This window comes from Hyalella azteca, unplaced genomic scaffold (genome assembly GCF_000764305.2).
Source record: "Hyalella azteca isolate HAZT.00-mixed unplaced genomic scaffold, Hazt_2.0.2 contig4650, whole genome shotgun sequence".
NCBI classification, from domain to species: Eukaryota; Metazoa; Arthropoda; class Malacostraca; order Amphipoda; family Hyalellidae; genus Hyalella; species Hyalella azteca.
Window position 1 is genome coordinate 146,893 of NW_025934862.1, and position 23,606 is coordinate 170,498.

General features: G+C 39.7%; 1 protein-coding gene across 1 annotated transcript in view; it reads left to right on the forward strand.

Moving 5' to 3' along the window:
- Positions 1 to 23,606, forward strand: part of LOC108678244 (glypican-5) — a gene marked incomplete in the record, with an annotated part of 127,954 nt that overhangs the window by 44,765 nt on the left and 59,583 nt on the right. The window contains 1 exon segment of the mRNA XM_018166612.2: positions 3,662 to 4,347. Coding sequence (XP_018022101.1) covers positions 3,662 to 4,347 — 686 coding nt within the window.

Below are 23,606 nucleotides of genomic sequence, written 5' to 3' on the forward strand. Positions count from 1 at the left end.
GTAACAACTCTGCACGCCGTAACAACTCTGCACGCCGTAACAACCCTGCACGCCGTAACAACTCTGCACGCCGTAACAACTCTGCACGCCGTAACAACTCTGCACGCCGTAACAACTCTGCACGCCGTAACAACTCTGCACGCCGTAACAACTCTGTATTTACTAACGAAGCATTTCCGTGCGTCTAACTCTGAACAATTGATACGAACCCTGAGCGCGCTGATGTGAACCCCGCCGTAAGGGGTTCACAGGGAGGGGTTCAGTTCTGAATTATAAATGTTGCTAACGGACGAGAAGTGGAAGTTCAGTTTTTGTATAAAATTTGGAACTTTTAGGCGTTGAAACTAGCACCAAAACATATGAGAAATTTAGGCGTTGTAGCCAACAATAAAAAATGTCGAGAATTTAAGCGTTGAAACTAGTGACAACAAAATTTAGTAATTGTAAGCCTTAAAACTAGTGATAAAAATATTGAAAGTTTTAAGCGTTGAAGCTAGAATAAAAAATGGGAAATAGTAAGCATTTAAACTAGCAACAGAAGATGTTGAAATTTTGGCTAAACTAGCAACAAAAATAATTTACATTTTAAGCGTTGAAACTAGGAAAGTAACATGTTGAAATTTTTGATCGAAGTTAACAACAAAAAATCTTGAAATTTCAAGCGTTGAAACTAGCAACGGAAATTTTGAAATTTCGTGTGTTAAAACTAGCAAGAAAAATTAGCAATAAAAAATGTTTATATTTCAAGCGCTGAAACTAGCACGGTGAAATTAAGCTTTGCGAGACCTAAGGATAGAGTTTAGAAAAAATGAAATTTGCAATATGAACTCTTTAGCTCCACCAAGACTCGATATTCAGCGCGGTGGCTGCACCAAGACTCGATATTCGGTGCGGTGGCTGCTCCAAGACTCGATATTCGGCGCGGTGGCTGCACCAAGACTCGATATTCGGTGCAGTGGCTGCTCCAAGACTCGATATTCGGTGCAGTGGCTGCACCAAGACTCGATATTCGGTGCAGTGGCTGCTCCAAGACTCGATATTCGGTGCGGTGGCTGCACCAAGACTCGATATTCGGTGCGGTGGCTGCACCAAGTCTCGATATTCGGTGCGGTGGCTGCACCAAGTCTCGATATTCGGTGCGGTGGCTGGCAAATTGTCGAGGCCTCGTACGTGGTGCGATAAGCTATCGGCCTCACCGCAGCTACCAGGATAATTAATGTACTTCATAACTCGCTGCCCCCAGGCTGGTTGTGTGCTCTTCGCTCCCTGATAATGAACTCTTTTCAGGGGACCTTGCTGGCCTGGCACTTGTTCTGGGGCAATACATTTTATTTTTACTCGACTTCAAGGCCTGTGGTGGCATACGAACCTCCTAGTCTGATCTCTGGGTGCAAACCTTGCTGGGGTTAGAATAGTTTTGTGGCAACTTTTGGTAGAATTAGATTTTATTAATGGTAAAAATAAATTAATCAACTGTCCAAAAAATAGAAAGATCTATTTTTTTATTCTCACTTACAATTAAACTTAAACTCGACAAAGAGAACATCTTTGGTTTTGATGACCGAGCACTATAATTTCTGGTTTATCAATTAATTTCCCTATATTCTTGCCAAATATTAAGCCTTCAAATGGATTAACAATCTAAAATATTTAATTCAAAGTTTATTTTAGTAATAGCTGAACTTACAATTTGGGAAATGGATCAAATCATTTTCAACACTTTTTGATAACCATTGTTCGCCATAATTTGAATTGCTTCTTCGATCAGCACTTTAATTATACAATCATTTATTCGGAATAACTGAGAATTAGACACGTAAGACCAGCAATTTAGCAAACTTGTTACTCAGGTGTAATTCCGAGCCCAAAAACACGAAAATTTCAACGATGTTCCCCATTAAAAAAATACTAATAAGAAGGACAAACATGGTAAGTTCTTTTTATCGCGACGCTAAGCCTAAAAGGCACGCAGGCTCCATTTTTCATTGGATTACTTACTTAAGACGCGGCGCAAGTTTATGCCTCAAGCTGCCTATTTTTCCTAGGGTTTGTTAAGAAGAATTAATAGGACGAGTCGTCGCTTGATGTACGTAGATGAGATACCATCGCTCTTCATTATGCAGGCCCTTGCGGCGTCGGCCGTACTCTTATACTGGGGTATCTTTTGCAAGCACAAATACAGTGTATATGGAGGAAGAGTGTTACTCTAGTGGTTACTGTGGAGGAAAAGTGTTACTCGAGTGGTTACTGTGGAGGAAGAGTGTTACTCGAGTGGTTACTGTGGAGGAAGAGTGTTACTCGAGTGGTTAGGAGGAAGAGTGTTACTCCAGTGGTTACTGTGAAAGAAGAGTGTTACTCGAGTGGTTACTGTGGGGGAAGAGTGTTACTCGAGTGGTTACTGTGGGGGAAGAGTGTTACTCGAGTGGTTACTGGGGGGGAAGAGTGTTACTCGAGTGGTTACTGTGGAGGAAGAGTGTTACTGAGTACAACCGTACAAACAACCGTTTGATTGCTTGTATTTGGACAAGTGTTACACGTGTAACGTTCACCTCCTTACTTTGAATCATGGTATTCTTCTTTCAGTCTTTATTGTGTATTGTGTAATATAGTGTACCTCTCTTCATCACCCTATTCGAAAAAGAGTGCCTCTCTTCATCCAATTTATCACCGTATTATTATCGCACACGTCTTCATCGCCGCATTTCGAAGAAGAGTGACACTCATGTGATTTTTACTGCACCATATTCTGAAGAAGAGTGTTCATCATTTAGCCGTTATTTAGAAGTATAGTTATTCCTCATGGAATCTTCACCGACGTACTAAGAAGAAGTTTTCTCCTTGTCTGCTGTATTAAGAGAATTAATTTTCTTCCTCGACAGGCATTTAGCCCAAAACACTCTATATATATGTAGAAGTGAAATTAGTCATTCAATTTCTCACGCAAAATTTATGAGGGCATTTGTTGGCACCGTCAGCACGCCTGTTGATCAAAATCTTTAATCTAAGGGCAGAATTGCCAAGTGGTTACAGTTCAGAGCACCAGCAGTGAGTTGTGGGTTCGATCTTGCGACAGTTCTGTTCAAAATCGGCAAGGTGGCCGGGCGATTAAGTAGGGCAAATAGGGACCATTTAGTCGCATGTTCGAGACCTGCAACAAGCTGTGAAAATTATGCGATGTTTAGCATCAGCGACAGGTCTAAATCCCTTTCCAACACGGACGCCGCCATTACTATTAACCAGAATAAATCTAAAGAGCAGCGTGGATCATTCACCTCTGTTGTCTACTTTGTATATATATATATAGGCTAGTCCTCGCTCAAGTATACTATTTCTGTGTTTATGCGTGGGGCAGAGCTGGGTTTTGTATATCTTAACTTAGAAATCTTCCATGCATTCTCATAAATTTGAATATTTTATTGGAATTTTGAATTTAGACTTTAAATGAATGTAAGTTTTATATTCGTAAGAATTAATTTGTTAAATGAAAAATCCATCCCTCGTTTCAGGTATTCAATTAATGTCATTAAGGGCCTAATTGAATCATGCGTTCCTTTTATTGTGATGAAAAATGCGTTCTTCACTGCAGACGCGTTTATTTCTTTGATTTTAAACCAGTTTCTAATTTAAATTCTGAATTTAAACTGGATTCTTCTACTTACAGGTGCAATCACAGAAGCCTTGGATTCTAGTGAACAAGAAACGTTGAAAGTTTTCACGTCATCCTACCCACGCCTGACGCCACACGTAACCCCCATCCTCCGCAACCTCTTCAGTGGCCTGAAGGCATCCATAGCCCAGCCAGACTCTGCGGGGCTGGAGACTGCGCTTGCCCAATTCTGGAACGACCTTTTCCCTACCGTGTACCACAGCGCCGTGCATGCAAAGATGCCGCAGTTCACTGAACAATACGCGCAATGTGTGAGGGCATCAACCAAAATCATCAAGCCATGGGGTATTATACCCGCTTTGGTCGACGACCCTGTGTCCAGGTTTTTGGAATCAGCGCGTCTGCTCCTGAGGGCCTTAGAAACGGCCGCGACTGCTGCCAAAACTCCAGAGAGCTTCGTATTTCCTGATGAATGCATCGTGGCGTCAACGAGGATGTCGGTTTGTGGTCTGTGTAATGCCGTGTCTGCGCAGCCTTGCCACAATCTATGTCTTAATGTGGCGCGTGGCTGTTTGGCCCCCTTGGCCGAAATCGGAGCCGGATGGTCTGATTTGGTCAACGGTGTGGCCAGGGCCAGCAAGGCGCTCAAAGCCGCGCGCCCTGTGCTCGATAGGCTGCCAGACCACCTGCCTGACGCTGTGCTCGTCGCCATGGAGACTGGACCCAAGCTCCAGAAGAAGGTCAGTTCTTGTTCATATTTTATCAAGGAAGTCTATTTTGCAATCTGTTGTAGACTCAAGTTCTAGAAGGTCAGCTCCCTTTTATATTGTATCTGCAGGATCCAAGTCGGTGTCTTGTAATCCAATAATTCGATGCAATTAAGATGATGTAAGGTTCCTATTGAAGGACTGTGTTCCTGTAAAATGTCGTTAATTTATAAATTTTTTATGAAGCGTAATCGATCTCCGGAATAGAATTACTCTTTGTCATTTACAGACAAAATAATCATCGTAATTGCTAACACAAATAACGAAAAAACGCATTTTCGTTATTTCTTCTATGCATCGCATAAAAATACAGACAAAATATTCATCAATTGTATTACGTGGCGTTAAATGCTGCCAAATTGTCCATTGAAAATACTCCTGCATATTTTTCGATACGATCAACTGACTTATTTTGCATGCATCAACATGAATCGCATCTTGCATGCATCAACATGAAACGCATCTTGCATACATCAACATGAAACGCCTCATGCATCAACATGAAACGCCTCATGCATCAACATGAAACGTCTCATGCATCAACATGAAACGCCTCATGCATCAATATGAAACGTCCACCTGGAACTAGCATGTTTGTCCACATGGGACTAGCATTTTCGTCACCTGGGTCTAGCATTTTCGTCCACTTGGGACTGGCATGTTTGTCCACATAGGACTAGCATTTTTGTCACCTGGAAGTAACATTTTCGTCTGCCTGGGACTAGCATTTTCGTCACCTGGAAGCAGCATTTTCGTCCACCTGGAACTAGCATGTTTGTCTACATAGGACTAGCATTTTCGTCACCTGGAAGTAACATTTTCGTCTACCTGGGACTAGCATTTTCGTCACCTGGAAGCAGCATTTTCGTCCACCTGGAACTAGCATTTTTTTTGTCCACATGGGACTAGCATTTTCGTCCACTTGGGACTGGCATGTTTGTTAACATAGGACTAGCATTTTCGTCACCTGGAAGTAGCATTTTCGTCTACCTGCGACTAGCATTTTTGTCCACCTGGGACTAGCATTTTCGTCATCTGGGTCTAGCATTTTCGTCCACTTGGGACTGGCATGTTTGTCCACATAGGACCAGCATTTTTGTCACCTGGAAGTAACATTTCCGTCTACCTGGGACTAGCGTTTTCGTCACCTGGAAGTAGCATTTTCGTCTACCTGCGACTAGCATTTTTGTCCACCTGGGACTAGCATTTTCGTCCACCTGGAACTAGCATTTTCGTCACCTGGAAGCAGCATTTTCGTCCACCTGGAACTAGCATTTTTTGTCCACATGGGACTAGCATTTTCGTCACCTGGGTCTATCATTTTCGTCACCTGGGTCTAGCATTTTCGTCCACTTGGGACTGGCATGTTTGTCCACATAGGACTAGCATTTTCGTCTACCTGGGACTAGCATTTTTGTCCACCTGGGACCAGCATTTTCGTCACCTGGGTCTAACATTTTTGTCCACCTGGGACCAGCATTTTCGTCCAGGTGGTACTCGTGCGTTTCTGTCCACCTGTGCGGTCCCGTACTTAACATTTTGACATTGACTGCTGATTCCGCTTTGCATAATTCGCACATTTGCAGTATTAGGTTGACATGGAACTGCATTGAGGTGCTGCTGGCATGCCTTCTAATGGTCTTTACGTGCTGTCATTCCTAGCCTATACGCGCTGCCAATTGCCTTAATTTGTTTAAATGTATGAATCAAAATTAAATGAATACAATCTCAATTTAACAATTCTTTACTCTTATATATTATAAAGTGATACCTAGACTTACGAATTTTATTTGTTCCGTGACTGGGTTCGTTTGAGGAAACAATGTATAAATGTATAAATTTATTGTATATTAACATAATTAAATCTAATACACCACCGAATCGGTCCTGAAATTTGGTTTGCAAGCAGAGACATGTTCGTCTGCAGGGGAGGAAAAAATATCTCGAACAGTTCGCGAGTAGAGGCTGTCATAATACGAGGTATTACTGTATATTAAAGACGTGAAGAATAGGCCTATATAATATTATTTAATATTATAATATAGTTATTTATCGTACGTAATATTACAAGGTAATACATTTAAAAGACGTTAAAAGAGACAGAAATTGACGTAACGTTTCGATCGTAGAACAATGATAATTACAAAATGATATGCGTGAAAATTAGTGTTGGTATGATGGTTCCATCTCGATTGCTAATAATCAATCCCTCCATCATATAACCTGCTCGTATTAGCCATCAACGCTCATACTAAGATTTTTTAGTCAAGTTGATTATTTCTTAATCGTCTCGTGCACATTTATGAATTTAATATGTTTAGAAGTTATTTATACGTAATTGTCGATTTTCTTCACGACCTCGAATGTTTTACCTATTTCGAAAGATACACACAAAAGTCTCAATTTTGCTATTTTAATGCTTGTCTTTTTCACTGTATACTTTTTTCAATTCTTTTTGAATTCAGAAGCAATTATGCGTCAAATACAAACTTTCTTACCTTACCTAGAAACTATTAAAACTTTTCGAACAATTGTTCCACATTGTTCCTCATTTTTTGCCCGTACTCTCATTGACGTGGATCTTCCACGTCCTTGGACGGCTGTTCGATTGGCATTCAGTCGCTGATTGGCCGCGATTATGGTTGCAAATTTGTAAATTGGCGGACGGTCGCTGAACCGGGACGCTCCCCTCAACTTTGCTGGTCTCCGCCGAGGGCTGAGGTTCTGGCGATACTGTAAACGCATTAAAACTTTTTGCTCAAAAGACTTAAAGTTCGAAGCGCTTTGCGTTTTTGAAGAAAAAATTCTCTAAAATTTTTCAATGGTCTCTTTATTCGTTACTCGAATAATTAGGATTGAATAGTCTTGACACTCACATGTTACTTCAAGCCGCTAGGACACTCAAGTAAATACGTACTACAGACACGCAGTGCCTATAAAGTATCACTACTGGACACACTCAAGTAAATATGTACTACAGACACGCAGTGCCTATAAAGTATCACTACTGGACACCCTCATGTAAATATGTACTACAGACACGCAGTGCCTATAAAGTATCACTACTGGACACACTCAAGTAAATATGTACTACAGACACGCAGTGCCTATAAAGCTATGTGCTATGCTGCTATGTTGTCTTGTCTCTAATAGATTGCTTTAAAGAAAAGAAATTCAACTGCCTTAATGAAATAAGAGAATATAAGAATCTGTTATTGAAATATTACTGAAATGTTGGTCTCAAGACTCGTTCCCTTTAAGCCTCGTGTTTGTCGGCCTGCAACGCTGTCGCGTGTCGCGCGCTTGCGTTTACATGTCTTTCTTCATATTCACTTATGCTGGTGAAGTAATATTATCCCATAAATACTGTTGTTTATGAGTTCTATTATCCCATCTATGTCAGAGTATTGTAAATATTTTAACTAGACTAGTAAACATTATATTCTGTTTGAGCTCGCATCTCGCGTGCGTATAAGCAAGAGATCGGTTCTTGTGATGAGGTTGAAATTCAATATTTTATTTCTCATTGAAAATTTTGATGCTTAAAACAGAAAGGATACCAAGGTTCATGTCTTGCTAAACACGTGTTGCTGAATATTGAATTATTAATGGAAGTAATTTTCCTAATATATTTAATTCAATTTCCTTAGATTCCTGTAACTCCACACCAATGTCTGTTGTATGTTTTTTTGTACTTTTGAAGGGCTTATCGCATTAAATCAAATCATATCTATTGCTCAGTCTGTGGTTTAGGGTTTGAATTTAATTGTAATCGCACGAAATTAAAGTTCCCAGCTTTCTTCCTTTTTAGTTATGTATAAATCGATCTACTGAATCAATATACAGTAACTATTTGTGTAAATTATTCATAATAATGGTATTAAAAAACCAGCGTTGCGTATTAACAACTTTTTGCGCGATGCAATACCTTAGCATAAAAGTCGGTCGTTAATATGTTCTACATATTTATTTATAATATACAGATGTGCTACATATTTACATATTAGTGTAGTTAGGCAGAAGTTCTTCATTTATACAGGTTTGGTTGAAGACCAGAGCGTACTTTTTATTTACGATTTTCTTATTGTTCTCTTCGATAAGCCAAACGAAATTTCTAGCTGGAGCTTGGAGATCAAAAAGTAGATTACCGAATGACATTTTATTGCAGTGCGACGTTTCGAATATATCAATATTCATTAAGTAACTTGGTGTTATATCCTGGCCATATAGCGGCGTGATCAAGTTTTTCTATTTATATGTCTATATTTTTTCATCGTAATTCGTGTGACATCATAGTGCTATATGCTGGAAATATAGCTGCGTAATGCGCGCTTCATCTCAGTTGTTCATTCAGTCGAGAAGTTTATTGTCAACCACGGCAGATGGCTTGTGTTTAGCTTGCGTAGTGGCTTGACTGCAATGAAAAATTTATGTTGATGCAAAAAAACGGCAAAAAATATTGTATTTTACAGGCAAAGATACCATTAACTAACGTCACCGCAACATTAAAGTCTTAGTTTGATGCTGAACGAACCTTACAAAAATGTAAAAATAATGCACATTTTGCATTATTCAATAAATAATGTACATATAATAATAAAACGTACAGCAGCTGTTTACTCATTTATATATAACATTGTTTATTATTGAAGCTTTCTTACCCCACAGAAATCAGTTTTTCATATCTAGGTCAACTAAAATGGAAGTGAATCCATCAATTAAAGTAAAACATAAAGAAAATTTATACCACACCTTTGAAAGAACTGAACTACGCTGATATATAGTTCTAAATAAGTGAAAAAGAAAAAAAGGTAATAATAAGAAAAAGTTTCTTTCTTATCGGGCCTCAAAACCAAATCATCGTTTATATTTTAAGTGCAGGCATTCGCGTCCTCGGTGCTGTCATCAGGGAGTCGCGGCACGTTCATGGCTGTACTGCCTTCTTCTCAGCGCATTGTCGTTGTGCGCGGGTAATACAAATAACTGCACTTGTGGTAATGCAAGTAACAGTAGGTGTTATTTGTGCGCCAATACTTGCATCACTTGGTGATGTGGAGTGCAGTAGCAGCAACAACAATTGGCCCAGAACTAGATTGACCCAAACTAGATTGGCCCAGAACTAGATTCACCTAAATTGACCCAGAACTAGATTGACCCAGAACTAGATTGACCCAGAACTACATTGACCCAGAACTGGATTGACCCAGAACTGGATTGACCCAGAACTAGATTGACCCAGAACTAGATTGACCTAGAACTAGTTTGACCCAGAACTAGATTGCGTTGACGCTTGTCCAGAATACTAATAGCATCAGGTCAGAGACCCTATCTTCTGCGCCATCTACACATAGGTTCCAGTGTGATTAAAATCTTAAAATCTCAACCAGAATATTCAATCAAACAGCTAGCGATATTTTCGAGAATAATCGGACGGTATTTTAAAACGATATTTGTACGCAAGTGCAATTCTTCAAGAACAGCTAAATTAGTCGTATTAATTGAAAATTACCGAATTTAAATATTTAAATTGAATTTTGAAGTGTTACTTACTCAGAGCTGAGCGGGAGATTCAGTTGAGCGGGAGATATAAGAAACTTAATCGCATACTCAGTAAAATCGTGGGATTTTGTCAAAATAGCGATGCACTACTTGTCCTTGTGTTGGCCACCTTGACCCAGTTTTGCCCAGCAAATGCGTATCATTGCTATGTACGGTAAGTTTGTCACTATTTAGATAACATGGCTTCATTTTTCTGTGTGATGGGTTCAAGATGAACCCCCTGGCTCAACTCTTGCCTTATCGTAAATGATTGCAGCAATCGTGGATTGTCTTGCGTTTATCAGACATATACGATTCTGCTATTCGAGTTAGCGAACGTGACGATAGAAATAAGTGGATATCATTAAATTAATGTCACATTGGTCCAATTGAGTGCCGATAAACTCATGATGAAGTTAACTTGTTCAATTCAAATGACATTACCGCGAGTAGCAATTGTTATACACAATAGTGGGTATATCATGATTCTTTCAGGACTGATCGAGAGAATTATTCATGACTCAAAACTAAATAAATTTAAAATATTTCAAGTCTCATTTTTGTTAGGCAGAACAGCTAATGAGCGTTTTAAAGGGATTCCACAAGATTCATTATCTCCGATATGAACCATTTTTCTCAAAACAACTCACTCAAGCATTCATTTGTTAATTATACATGTCTGCTGCCCACTTCACGATGTTCCCGCATTGCATTTGATTAAGAAAAGCAGCTATGCCGATGAAAAACGTCGATGCGACGTATGTGACGTCACACTGCCTGTCGTGACGAGAGCTTGCAATCGATGTTGTGACGATGTAGCCACACGTCTCCTTGAACTTTAACGCAACTTATACTGAGGATATGGAAAAGATTTTTTTAGAGGTTATGAAAAAGATATATGTAGAGAATTATCTACTTTTTACGAAGTTTAAAAATACGTTGTAATTTTTAATATTTCTTGTCAATGTATCTTGAAGGGAGTAATTCTACAGCAAGTATAAACTGACATCGGTTGTCTAAGCAAACTTTCACCCAATAATGCGTAAATTTGGTCTGAAATATATGGATCTGATGAAAATTTTACATGAAAATTAAATACTAATGCCCTGTAATCTTAGTGTCTTCAGTTGAACTCTCCTACTGTTTTCGGGAATGGAAATACAATTTGCAATCACGGTGAAAATACTACAAGTAATTTCGTGTTAACATTCCCAAGAGCTCCAAAGATCTGAATGAAATCAACGGGAAAAATACAAACCTTCCAACCAACCATCAAGCTTACATATATAATATCATCAGTTCACGTCTAATACATAATTTGAGTATCATTCATTTGCATTCATCGACATGAGTACCATTCAAAATTCTTCTGGCATCGAGACGAGAAATTTAATATTTTTTTGAGAATTCCTCAAAAGAACCTTCTTTTTAGTACTCGATGTTATTTTGTCGCGTTACTGATTCTTTCCTACCAACATAATGATATTAAGACTGCTCATATAACACTTTAATAATGATATTCGGACTGCTCATATAACACTTAAATAATGATATTCGGACTGCTCATATAACACTTAAATAATGATATTCGGACTGCTCATATAACACTTTAATAATGATATTCGGACTGCTCATATAACACTTAAATAATGATATTCGGACTGCTCATATAACACTTAAATAATGATATTCGGACTGCTCATATAACACTTAAATAATGATATTCGGACAGACCAGCAAGTTAAAGCTCAATATTTAAGTTAACACTTAATATTGAAATTTACCTCCAAGTTAACACTTAATTTTCCGTTACCCACGTGTTCGCAAAATTATACAACGGCAGATATTACAGCACAATTACAAACCGACTTATTAGTTATCGTTCTTCCTGCCAAAAAATACACCGCCTGTTTTGACATTCTGTAATGCTATTCCTACGGCCCCAGGAGAAGACAATGTTTAAACATGACCTGTCATTTTTTATCGCGGATACGCCGTATAAATTTCATGGTCTGTGTCAGCGTTGACAGCCGCGATGAGGGATAGACAATTCCGACGCAAAGTTCTTCTTTTGTTTCATGCGGAAACTCCGGAGAAAAGTACACACTGAATGTATAATACGAAATGCTTTTTCTCGAGACATTTCTTTTATAAAATGGCAGTGTGATGACAAGTAAATTAGAAGACAATTTCATTCACTTTAGGGTATCTTTTTCAAGTTTAATGATATGATAATGCGTCGACATTTATTTTTAATCTAAATACTTGATAATTTCAATCTTTCGTCTAAATTTGCACCAACTTAATGCTAGTAAATTTTATTCGACTTAGAACTATATTGCGTGCAACACGCATGCTTTACCTTGCGTGTTGCGTGCTTCGCGCTGCGTGTTGCATGCTCTGCCCTGAGTGTTGCGTGCTCTTTAGCTTCTTATAGTGTCCTTGAATCACGATATCGACAATTGAAAGCTGTTCAAAGACATATATGTTCATTTTCTGAACATATTTCTGAAGTATTATTGTATTGTACATATTTCATAGTATTGAAGTATTATGTACTATTTCCTTAATTGAAGCCCTTATTATCGTCTAACTGCAATTCAGAAATTATTAAGAAGTTATTTTATTTATATTTACTTTAGTTATAAAGTATTAAATAGAGAGAAACCATGTTTTTCACCACTAGTTACACAGTAAGAGATGCTAGACTCGAAAAACATTACTCAGCGAATCTAAGAAACGAAAATTTATTTAATTCAACACTTCGTATTTTTAACATTACCAGATTTTCTACAGAGCCCCTAATTGTTATCCCTATTCTAATTGATTAAAACGTCTCCGTGCAGCGACGTTGTTAGCGTATTGACTTGTTACAATGTACAAAACATTTTCAAAATACGATCATCCCACCAATCTATACACGAGAAAGTATCCAATTAATCCTTATACTAAGCACCAGCATGTAATTATGAACGAGTGGAGTATACGAGAATAAAGAACGATTAAAATTATGAACCATATCGACCCAACGTTGCTTGACCTATGAGAGAACATCGCGTCCATTTTCAGAATTATGTTCTGGAGAAACCCAGTTTTTTTATGATAGAAACTGAATTAATTTGTCGTTGTCTTACTATCAATAGCAACATTTAGCGCCACGCTTGCGTGCTCTGTCCTGCGTGTTGGCTACTCTGCCCTGCGTGTTGCATGCTTTTAGCTGCTTGTTGCATGCTCTACCCTGTGTGTTGCATGGTCTGCGCTGCGTGCTGCATGCTCTGTGTGGCGTTTTGCGTGCTCTTGCCTGCGTGTTGCGTGCTCTTGCCTGCGTGTTGCGTGTCACGCAGTTCAGACCGACGCTGCCTAGCAGCCTAGGCGTGTCTCATCCTGCCAGGCTCTAAAACAATTCGCGTTTCCTTGGACGCTGTGAATAAATTGCCGTCTGTATATATTTTTAAATTCCAGCCAACGAATTTGGTTGACTTTACTTTTCTAGTCTTTAGTTATTTAGTTTCTGGACCATGTTTGCTGATCTATTGCGTAAATTTATTATGCATTAAATTGTATTTGGATCCTGGAGCACTGTTTTTTTAGTACATTTTTTGAGTTGGATGATTTATATTCTGATTTTGGATACAGCGACGAGTCGCTTCAGCGTTCACAAGCCGAGCTAATGAAATGCCGATGAGAATGTTAAGCGGCCGCTGCAAGAGTCCGTTAAAAGGATGTGGGATTCTGTGGCGTTTTTCTACATTCCTAATTCTGTTTTTTTTTTTGCTTCCATTTCCTTATTTATTTCCAATGAAGTCGTCGCTTTTTGCATTCGGTCAGAGACTATATGAATGAAACTACGAAAATTACCAACACTAAAATTCCCTGAAAAAAGTGAGTTCGTATTTCATTTCCTGTTTGAAAATGACCAACTATATGTCCCGAAAAAATGGCCATCGCATACCATCCACAATGGAAATAAACGGCAAAAATACGTTCGGAATCAATGAAGTTGGAATTGAACTTTTTCCGCTCATACTTTAGCATCTGTAATGTATTTCTTTGATGTTCTTTGACGCATAAAAAACATATTTTTGATCATCAGGCCACCGGTCATTAGCTGGCAATTCTCGATAATGAAAAAGCGGAGTTTCGAGCCTGTTTCGAAATTTAGAGCCATTGAAATTTAAAGCTATTTTGGACTCAATGATGGTCCAAAATACCAGCTCGATAAATGATAACGACCAGCTCATAAAAGTTTATCGCAAAGTTTTAACACATGATCAAAAGCCTCCCGATCGAGAATTATGTGGTGAGTTTGGTTTCCCTTGGAGTGTTCATCAACCAATGATTTACAACGAGAAAAATCCTGATAAATTCATTGGCAATTCGAGATATTTTTTCCTGTACCAAGATACTTCGCTGATTTGATTATTGTTCTCCGCCAGGCTATCAATTCTTCCTTTTATTGTATCATTTTCATCAAAATTTCTTCTTTTATTGTATCATCATCGGTATTGGACACCCGCACCACCGGCTGCCTGGCAGGGGGCGCTAAAGGTGCTCGTATATCGAGCCGATAATGGCGGCCAGTACAACTTTCAACGACTAACAGCCGCTAATTATCATGCTACTGGCCTCGTGTAAAGGGTTATTGGATTTCTTCTGTGAGCGGTAGCGCCTTTTATTTATATTACGGGTTGGTAGTATTTTGAAATTGTACTGGTCTCCACTACTGGCCCCCACTATTGGCCCTCACTATTGGCCCTCACTACTGGCCCTCACTACTGGCCCCCACTATTGGCCCCCACTACTGGCCCTCACTACTAGCCCTCACTACTGGCCCCCACTACTGGCCCTCACTACTGGCCCTCACTACTGGCCCTCACTACTGGCCCCTCACTATTGGCCCTATTATACCTACGAAACGCGTCAAGATGGCCCTATTATACCTACGAAACGCGTCAAGATGGCCCTATTGTACCTACGAAACGCGTCAAGATGGCCCTATTATACCTACGAAACGCGTCAAGATGGCCCTACATCCCATGACATGAACATGAGCAGTCCATACCTCCAGCTGTCCGATGCCAAGTTGACAATTCCCTTTCTCTTTTTAATGATGCTTATCACGACCACGATAGGAGAAATGGTGAGACTTGGTCCTTGTATCAAGCAATCCTATTAAGATTGCTAACTGCAAGCTTCTACGTTGAAACATAGATAATTAGAATTAATTTTCATTAAAAATTAGTGTTTAATCGTTTCCTAACAATTCTAAGCCACGGCCATTACGGATGCAGTGAGTAGATGGCTCGTCGGTGGCCGCTACTCGGTATGTCGTAGCATCTAAAGTAAGTTGTAAGGAGCGACATTAGCGCCATACAGCAGCTCTTAAAGCGGGACTGCTGGTGTCCTCGGCGCTGTTCACTTGACCCTCACTTCCCTCGGATGACCTCCCCTCGTACTCAGCGCTGTTCACTTGACCCTCACTTCCCTCGGATGACCTCACCTCGTACTCAGCGCTGTTCACTTGCCCCTCACTTCCCTCAGATGACCTCACCTCGTGCGCGTAACTAGACTCAAAAATCCTACTTTTGTCCTTCTGTCCTGCCCCGTAAAGTCTTAATGCTCGACCATGATAATTTCTTATTCCATTCAACTTTCTACGGTAAATTTCAAATCGTACCGTACGTACATTGTAGCTACTCGTACGTGAGAGTTGTACTGTACAAAAACAAATCTAATTCATTTTCTTGAGACATCAGAGTCATTTGATTTTAGATTAAAAGGCGTCGACTTTTTCTGAGGACATTGAAACAACTCCTCTACTGTGAGCGCTGAGGGCCGGGAATTGAGACAGTTCTGCTGCTACAAAATATACTCTTGCTCCTAGAAGTAGTATTGCTCCTAGAAGTAGTATTGCTCTAAGAAGTAGCATTGCTCCAAGAAGTAGTATTGCTCCTAGAAGTAGTATTGCTCCAGGAGTATTGCTCTATAAGAAGTAGTATTGCTCCCAAAAGTAGTAATGCCTCAAGAATTAGCATTGCTCCAATCAGGGTTTTCGTTTCGGTTCAATTTATTGAGGGTCTTCCAGAAAACTAGCAGTTCGTCCAAGATGCGGCAATAAAATAGAATATCCTTACGTGCACAACTGTTCTACACACTGCTTTTTCTCAACGTGATGCCTACGTTATTATTAACTTAATACCTATTATAACAACGCGAAAACGCTCACTTTTCTTTAATCTTAACTAATTTTTTCAAACAATATTACGAAGTCTTTCTTCGATGAACCGCATTAAAAAATTTCTCGCTTGTATACGCGTTCTGGTGTAAGTTCTATGAACGATTGCTCACCTAAAAGCGTTGAAAATTTACTTCGAAAGAACTTTTTACTTAGCGTTAATTAAACTTGAATCTAAATACCTTGTTAAAGTTAAGTTCTACAATTCTCCTCCTATAACTTTATTTATTCGGTAAAAAATTTGGGCGGCAGATATGCACATTTATATTAGGCGCATTTATAATAAAAAAAATAATACTACACATGACTTTGGTCATGTCATACGTACTTCACATTAATAGCCTAAACATTGACATTATTATTTGTACATCAATCTGCCCTGTAGCAAAGTTCTCCGAACGCTTATTATTGATCTGTCCCGTGTTGAATCATCTGTACGCTTATAATAAATCTGTTGTTCAATAAATTATTCATAATTTCTAGAACGTTTACTCAAGATAAACTCGCCTCACATATACCTACTTGCACGTGTCAGAGCACTCACTGAATTGAGTGTCAACCGCCACGACTTTATTACTCTGCTTCTCTTAATTAATGTCCATCTCTACCGCCGCATCTTGCGCCGCGACGCAACATAAAAATAAAGTACGCATTATTCTTAGTGCCAAGCAGAGCACCACACGCGATTTTTAAGAGGCTAAAGCGCGGCTTTTGGTCGGCCGGCGCTAAGGCAGCTCTAATATTTGACGAGAAATTGCCGTGTTCACACTATGGCGTCATCGTGCGCACAAAAATGTTTTCATGCATTCACACGCGCCCATATTTTAGAAGATAATAATATCTTCTTGCACGCATCTTAGAAGATGAAAAAAATCTCGTATTTCAGTAGCGAAAAATATCTGCCTGAGTGCATTTTAGGAAGTGAAAATACTTCATACCAGCTAACGTTTTAGAAGTTAAAAGATATTTTCTTAGAAAAAAAAAGTATTTGGCCTCGTATTTTAGGAGTTAAATGTCTTTCTACATGTCATCCTATCTGCATTTTAGGATTCAGGGCTTTAGTCCCAACTGTATTTCAGGAGTTAAGAATTGCTTCCTCCATGTATTATATGGGTAAAGGATTTCTTCCTACCCGTACAATAAGAATTAGGGATTTCTTCTTACCTGTACTATAGGAATTAGGGATTTCTTCCTACCTGTACTAAAGGAATTCGGGTTTTCATACTACCTGTACTATAGGAATTAAAGATTTCTTCCTACCTGTACTATAGGAATTAAGGATTTCTTCATACCTGTACTATAGGAATTAAGGATTTTTTTCATACCTGTGCGATAGGAATTAAGGATTTTCTTCATACCTGTGCGATAGGAATAAGGGATTTTCTCCTCTCTGTACTTCAGTAGACCAGGGTATCTTAGTAGTCTATTTTAGTAGCAGATAATTTCTTCGCACTGCCAAGGTTAATGCGAAGTGTCCGTGCCTCTCTTCACCTTGCCTTGTATTTGTTTGTACGTGTGTTGTTTGTGTTTCTTTTATTTGTGTGAAGTCATGTATAAAAACTGAACTGCTTGTGTGAACGGCGTGTGAACGCGGCTTCTGTATTGGATGAATAGCCTTATGCAATCATAAGGACGAGTGAACACAACCGAGCTATATCTTTGTTTTGTAATCATATACAGAAATTTACGAAAATTGTGAAACATTGAATTTAATATTTGCGCAAGATTTTATTTAAGGTTCATGTAGTGAATTATTACCCAGTGCTTGTTGACAAAAAACATCAGCGGCAGTTCAATATGATTTTTACGACCTCACTGCCATGAACGCTGCATAAGCGCTAACGATCTCAGCACATCATCTATCTAATTTATCAACTTCTAATTTATCAATGCACTGAAGAACGCGTCTCAACATCACCGAGATTTCATTGCCTTGAGTTTGTAAGCTAACCTCGTGTATTGAAACATCATTTATCATGTCTTGACTGCTAATTACCCGCCGAGACTCGAGCAGCAATTAAGCAACATTTCGCTTACGCTTCATTCCGCCGCAAATAGAAGAAGGCAGCGCAGTAGAAAAAAAAAAACAATGCAGTCTGCAGTGCAGACGGAGTTCGATGTTCGTTTGCTTGCATATTATCGTTCTTTCTGTTTGCGGGTTATGAACCTTGTATAAAAAGTGGGATGTGATCTAAAAAAGTTGAGGTATTATTTATTGGCATTTACTGTTAACATAAAGAAGCGAGAGAGTAGGCTGTTCATGCGGTGAACCATGCGTGCATAGAATAAATTAAGTAGGAAAATAGTGAACTGAAATATCTGATGCAGCGATATGTGAAGAGCTGATGTAGCAATACCAAGCGCTGTCAAGACGACTGCTGTCTGTGCTGACATCGCAGAAAGATAGCGATGGCCTCTGAAGAAAAAAATGTTGTCTGATTGCTGAGCGGGGGATCGCCATGCTGATTTGCAATGTCTTGGATTGCGAAAGCAAGGAGTGGGGATATTGCAAAGGCTTTAACCTTATATGTTTGGAAGTTTCTGAATTTTTTTTCAAATTTTTATCTGGAAATCTGAAGTTTGAGAATAACGGTAACGAATTTTAGAGACTGCAATGTATAGTGAGTTTGTTAGTACACTGGTGCGAGTCGCCCAAACGCTACAGTTCTATACATGTGAACAAAAATCTTACTTGCAATTTTCAATTCAAAATTATATTCTTAAATGGCCATTTATTTGCCATGGACACGAAATGATTTGACGTGAAATTTTTGATGAAAAAACGGCATTTGAAATTTTCACGTTACGGAATTCACACTATCGAACATTTGCACTGGATCTCGATCATTAAATTATCCTCATCGCATCATTCGCAAATCCAATACTTGAATCCAATATCGCATCACGCGGCCATTAAATACCTGTAAGAAAATTTTATCACTGAAAGTTAGAGTCTACATAATTGAAAATCTTCATGCATACAAAGTCTCGATATTTTCCATAAAATTACATTCTATCGTGGTCTCGGAACGAAATTTATTTCCAGCATTGAAGTTTTACTAATATTTTGAAATAAATTCAAAAATGTTGTGTGATCCTTTCATATTTAAGACGGTAGCTCCATCAGTCATTATTTGTTAATACAGTTATTTTGATTACCCTTTCAGCGTCGCGATCGCCTTGTAAAATTAAATTTTGATTTCGAGCGTTCGACGCGTCGTCTGTTGTCCTCGGTGGTGGAGCGTTCGACGCGTCGTCTGTTGTCCTCGGTGGTGGAGCGTTCGATGCGGCGTCTGTTGTCCTCGGTGGTGGAGCGTTCGACGCGGCGTCTGTTGTCCTCGGTGGTGGAGCGTTCGACGCGGCGTCTGTTGTCCTCGGTGGTGGAGCGTTCGACGCGGCGTCTGTTGTCCTCGGTGGTGGAGCGTTCGACGCGGCGTCTGTTGTCCTCGGTGGTGGAGCGTTCGACGCGGCGTCTGTTGTCCTCGGTGGTGGAGCGTTCGACGCGGCGTCTGTTGTCCTCGGTGGTGGAGCGTTCGACGCGGCGTCTGTTGTCCTCGGTGGTGGAGCGTTCGACGCGGCGTCTGTTGTCCTCGGTGGTGGAGCGTTCGACGCGGCGTCTGTTGTCCTCGGTGGTGGAGCGTTCGACGCGGCGTCTGTTGTCCTCGGTGGTGGAGCGTTCGACGCGGCGTCTGTTGTCCTCGGTGGTGGAGCGTTCGACGCGGCGTCTGTTGTCCTCGGTGGTGGAGCGTTCGACGCGGCGTCTGTTGTCCTCGGTGGTGGAGCGTTCGACGCGGCGTCTGTTGTCCTCGGTGGTGGAGCGTTCGACGCGGCGTCTGTTGTCCTCGGTGGTGGAGCGTTCGACGCGGCGTCTGTTGTCCTCGGTGGTGGAGCGTTCGATGCGGCGTCTGTTGTCCTCGGCGGTGGAGCGTTCGACGCGGCGTCTGTTGTCCTCGGTGGTGGATTGCGATCACAGGTGTCCAATTCCCCTAGACTTGATGACGCGATCTCCAGTGTCCAATTCCCTTGGTCTTGATGACGCGATACGGAGTATCCAATTTCCCTAGACTTCATTTCGTGATCTCTAGTGTCCAATTTCCATGGACTTGATGACACGATCTTCAGTGTTCAATTTCCATGGTCTTGATGACACGATCTTCAGTGTTCAATTTCCATGGACTTGATGACGCGATCTTCAGTGTTCAATTTCCATGGACTTGATGACACGATCTTCAGTGTTCAATTTCCATGGTCTTGATGACACGATCTTCAGTGTTCAATTTCCATGGACTTGATGACGCGATCTTCAGTGTTCAATTTCCATGGACTTGATGACACGATCTCCAGTGTCTAATTTCCGTGGACTTGATGACACGATCTTCAGTGTTCAATTTCCATGGACTTGATGACGCGATCTTCAGTGTTCAATTTCCATGCTCTTGATGACACAATATCCAGTGTCCTATTAAGCTGCCATTCAAGCCTGGACGTGACATCATCTGATGACCATCATCGTTGCTACCGCGCAGACGATATTATCTCATGCACGCTTAAATATAATGGCGTAATTATCGGCGACAGTCAGGGCCGCCGATGTGCCTGCCTAGATTTGTTAATGTGTATACCCTATCAAAACTTGGATGCCTGTCAGCCGCTGGCTCAGGGTCGCCCCAAATTCTTTTTGCGGTGTAAATTAGAAGCTCTATGTCCGCTTTAGGTTCCGGTTGCCGGAGCGAAATAAGCGCCGAAAGAGAATCTTGTGAAATACCCGTCGAGCTTGGGGCGATCGTGGGGCGCGCGTATTCGGTACCTGATACGTTCGGGACAGACACGGCCGAATCTGAAAAATGCGTTAAAAAAATGCCCCCTCCCTTCCCCCCTCTATGGGGGGANACATCTAGATGTGTATAAGAGACAGCGCTATAAGAACTCAGGCCAGCTACTGAGCAGGGTAAGCCAATGGTGGCCTGGCCAGCCGCTGATTTCGTGTGTCATTTGACCCTTATATTTTTTCCCATGAAACTACCCTAAATAGCTCCTACTGGGCGGCTAATTATGAGATGCGGCCATTTCACATCTGAATTATCTCTAATCCGAGACTGACAACCGAAACCAGACCGTCTGCCGCGGCTAAATTTTGACAGGGTAATGAAGTGTCAGTCGCCGCAGCCTGACCGTAAACTGAAAAGTGTTTCATTACTGTAAATCTTGGTCAGATTACCGATTACTCGCTTTTTTATTCAATAGAGATAATAAATGATATCTTCATAGTTTTTAAAACCCGCACTGTTAATAACTCATCTTTTTACTCTATTAGAGATAATAAATGATATTTTCATAGTTTTTAAAACCCGTACTGTTGATAACTCATCTTTTTACTCTATTAGAGATAATAAATGATATTTCATAGTTTTTAAAACCCGTACTGTTGATAACTCATCTTTTTACTCAGAGATTAATAAACGATATTTTCATAATTTTTCAAAACCCGTACTCATAATTCGTACCCATTCTCCAAAATTGAAGAGAAAGTAGTTTCCATTTATTTATTTTTTCTTTGTAGTGAAATCATTCATTATTAGTATGTTTTCTTCCATTACCAGTAGAAATGAGTGAGTCAAGAAGGCACATTTCAGGTTGTCCAAAAACTGAACACATGCATGCACTTTCAATAAGTCTTCATGACTCACTTTTCAACAACAGTCGTGGCGATAATAGTAATTTTGTTAGACTTACTAAGAGTGCATGTTGTATTATATAGATATATATATTCCCAGCAGCAGTGTATATAGCGTACTACGATTTAAGACTCCAAAGAAGGTGAATTCAGGTCAAATAGGTAAAATTCTTCCGGAAATAATTGGGATACTGTTGATACGCATAATTTATCGCATCACAGTCGTAGCGGTCGCCGGTCGGTATCATTTACATATACCGGGACATTTATAAGTATGTATTTTGATAAAACTTTACTCAAATTATCAATTATTTCATGGTTTATATTTGCAATTAATGGAAATTTTCGCTCTCGTTATTTGCGCACTACGAGAATTATTCTTTATTTTATATTATATTACATTGCTTGCAAACGTAACATATATCTTTCATTCGAAAATTCACCTCGGATGAACATTCATCACACATGCAGAACCCTCGGTTAAAACGTTGTGGCGTGTCTACCGTTGTCAACACATTGATGATTCACAGTACGTTGTGAAGTTTCTTTTTCTTAGCCAGTTTTGGTATAGCTTGAACTATGAACCTGCGTGCCTTTATCTCCTGCCTCGAAATTTGTCAACAACTTAATTATAACCCAGCTTTATTATTTCCATCTATTTAAAAAATTAATTAAATTTCTTTCTGTAATAAAAAAAGTAATACAGACAAAATTTTAATTACTTTCTTTGTCACTTGAAATTCGTACAAAGACAATGCATTCAATTTTATACCTCTCAGAGCTATTTTATTCACGGCCTCAGTCTGGCAAGATTCAATTACCATCTTGCCGCAACTCCCGCAAAAAAAAACGAGGCAATCGATCGGCCAGGAAATGAATGTGAGCGAGCGAGTCTATCGAACTTCAATCACCAGATTCATCGCAGTGCGCACAATGCATCTGAATACCATGTCTGAATTCCATGCATCATGCGGCTGATGCTGGCGCATCTAAATGATATTGCCTTTGAGATGCCCATGGTGGCATCTTAAGGGTCTGAATTCCGTGCATCATGCAGCAGATGAGGCTCATATTTAGTTTACTTTAGTATAATTAGTTTAGTATAGTATAATTATTTATTATGTAGTATTGAGGCTCATTTATAGTTTAAATTAGTATAATTACATAGGTTAGTATAGTATTGTTATTTAGTATCGAGGCTCACATTTCAGATTAGTTTAATATATTTAGTTTAGTATAGTACAATTTGTTTAGTATAGTGCAATTAGTTTTGTATGGTATAATTATTTAGTATTTAGTATTGAGGCTCATATTTAGTTTAGTTTAGTATAACATCAGACCGCATCTCAACATCACACACAGGGCTCCTCTTGGATGAGCGTTCACTCGCAGACGTCACATTAGGCAAGCTTTTTTGTTTAATTTTTATTATTTGCATTCAGATTCACCCAATGAATTTTGTATGAAATTCAGGTCCGATTGCAAAACCGGGTTGATCGGATCCGTAATGGTATTGTAAATTTCTAAAAGTGGTGGAAATTTAGCAGTTTTCCTTATTCCCCAGATCGGTTTTATATTAAAGAAAAAATATCTAGTTACGGGATAAATAAGAAAAAGTTAAATTGTTTGATGTGCTTTTTGTGTTAGAATTCGGTCAGTTTTTACACGACCAGACAAACGCGTACGCACCAGACAAACGCGTACGCACCAGACAAACGCGAACAAACCAGCAATAAGAACTGCGCTAATTCAATTCAATTAGTCGCTTGATTTAATCCATTTTCG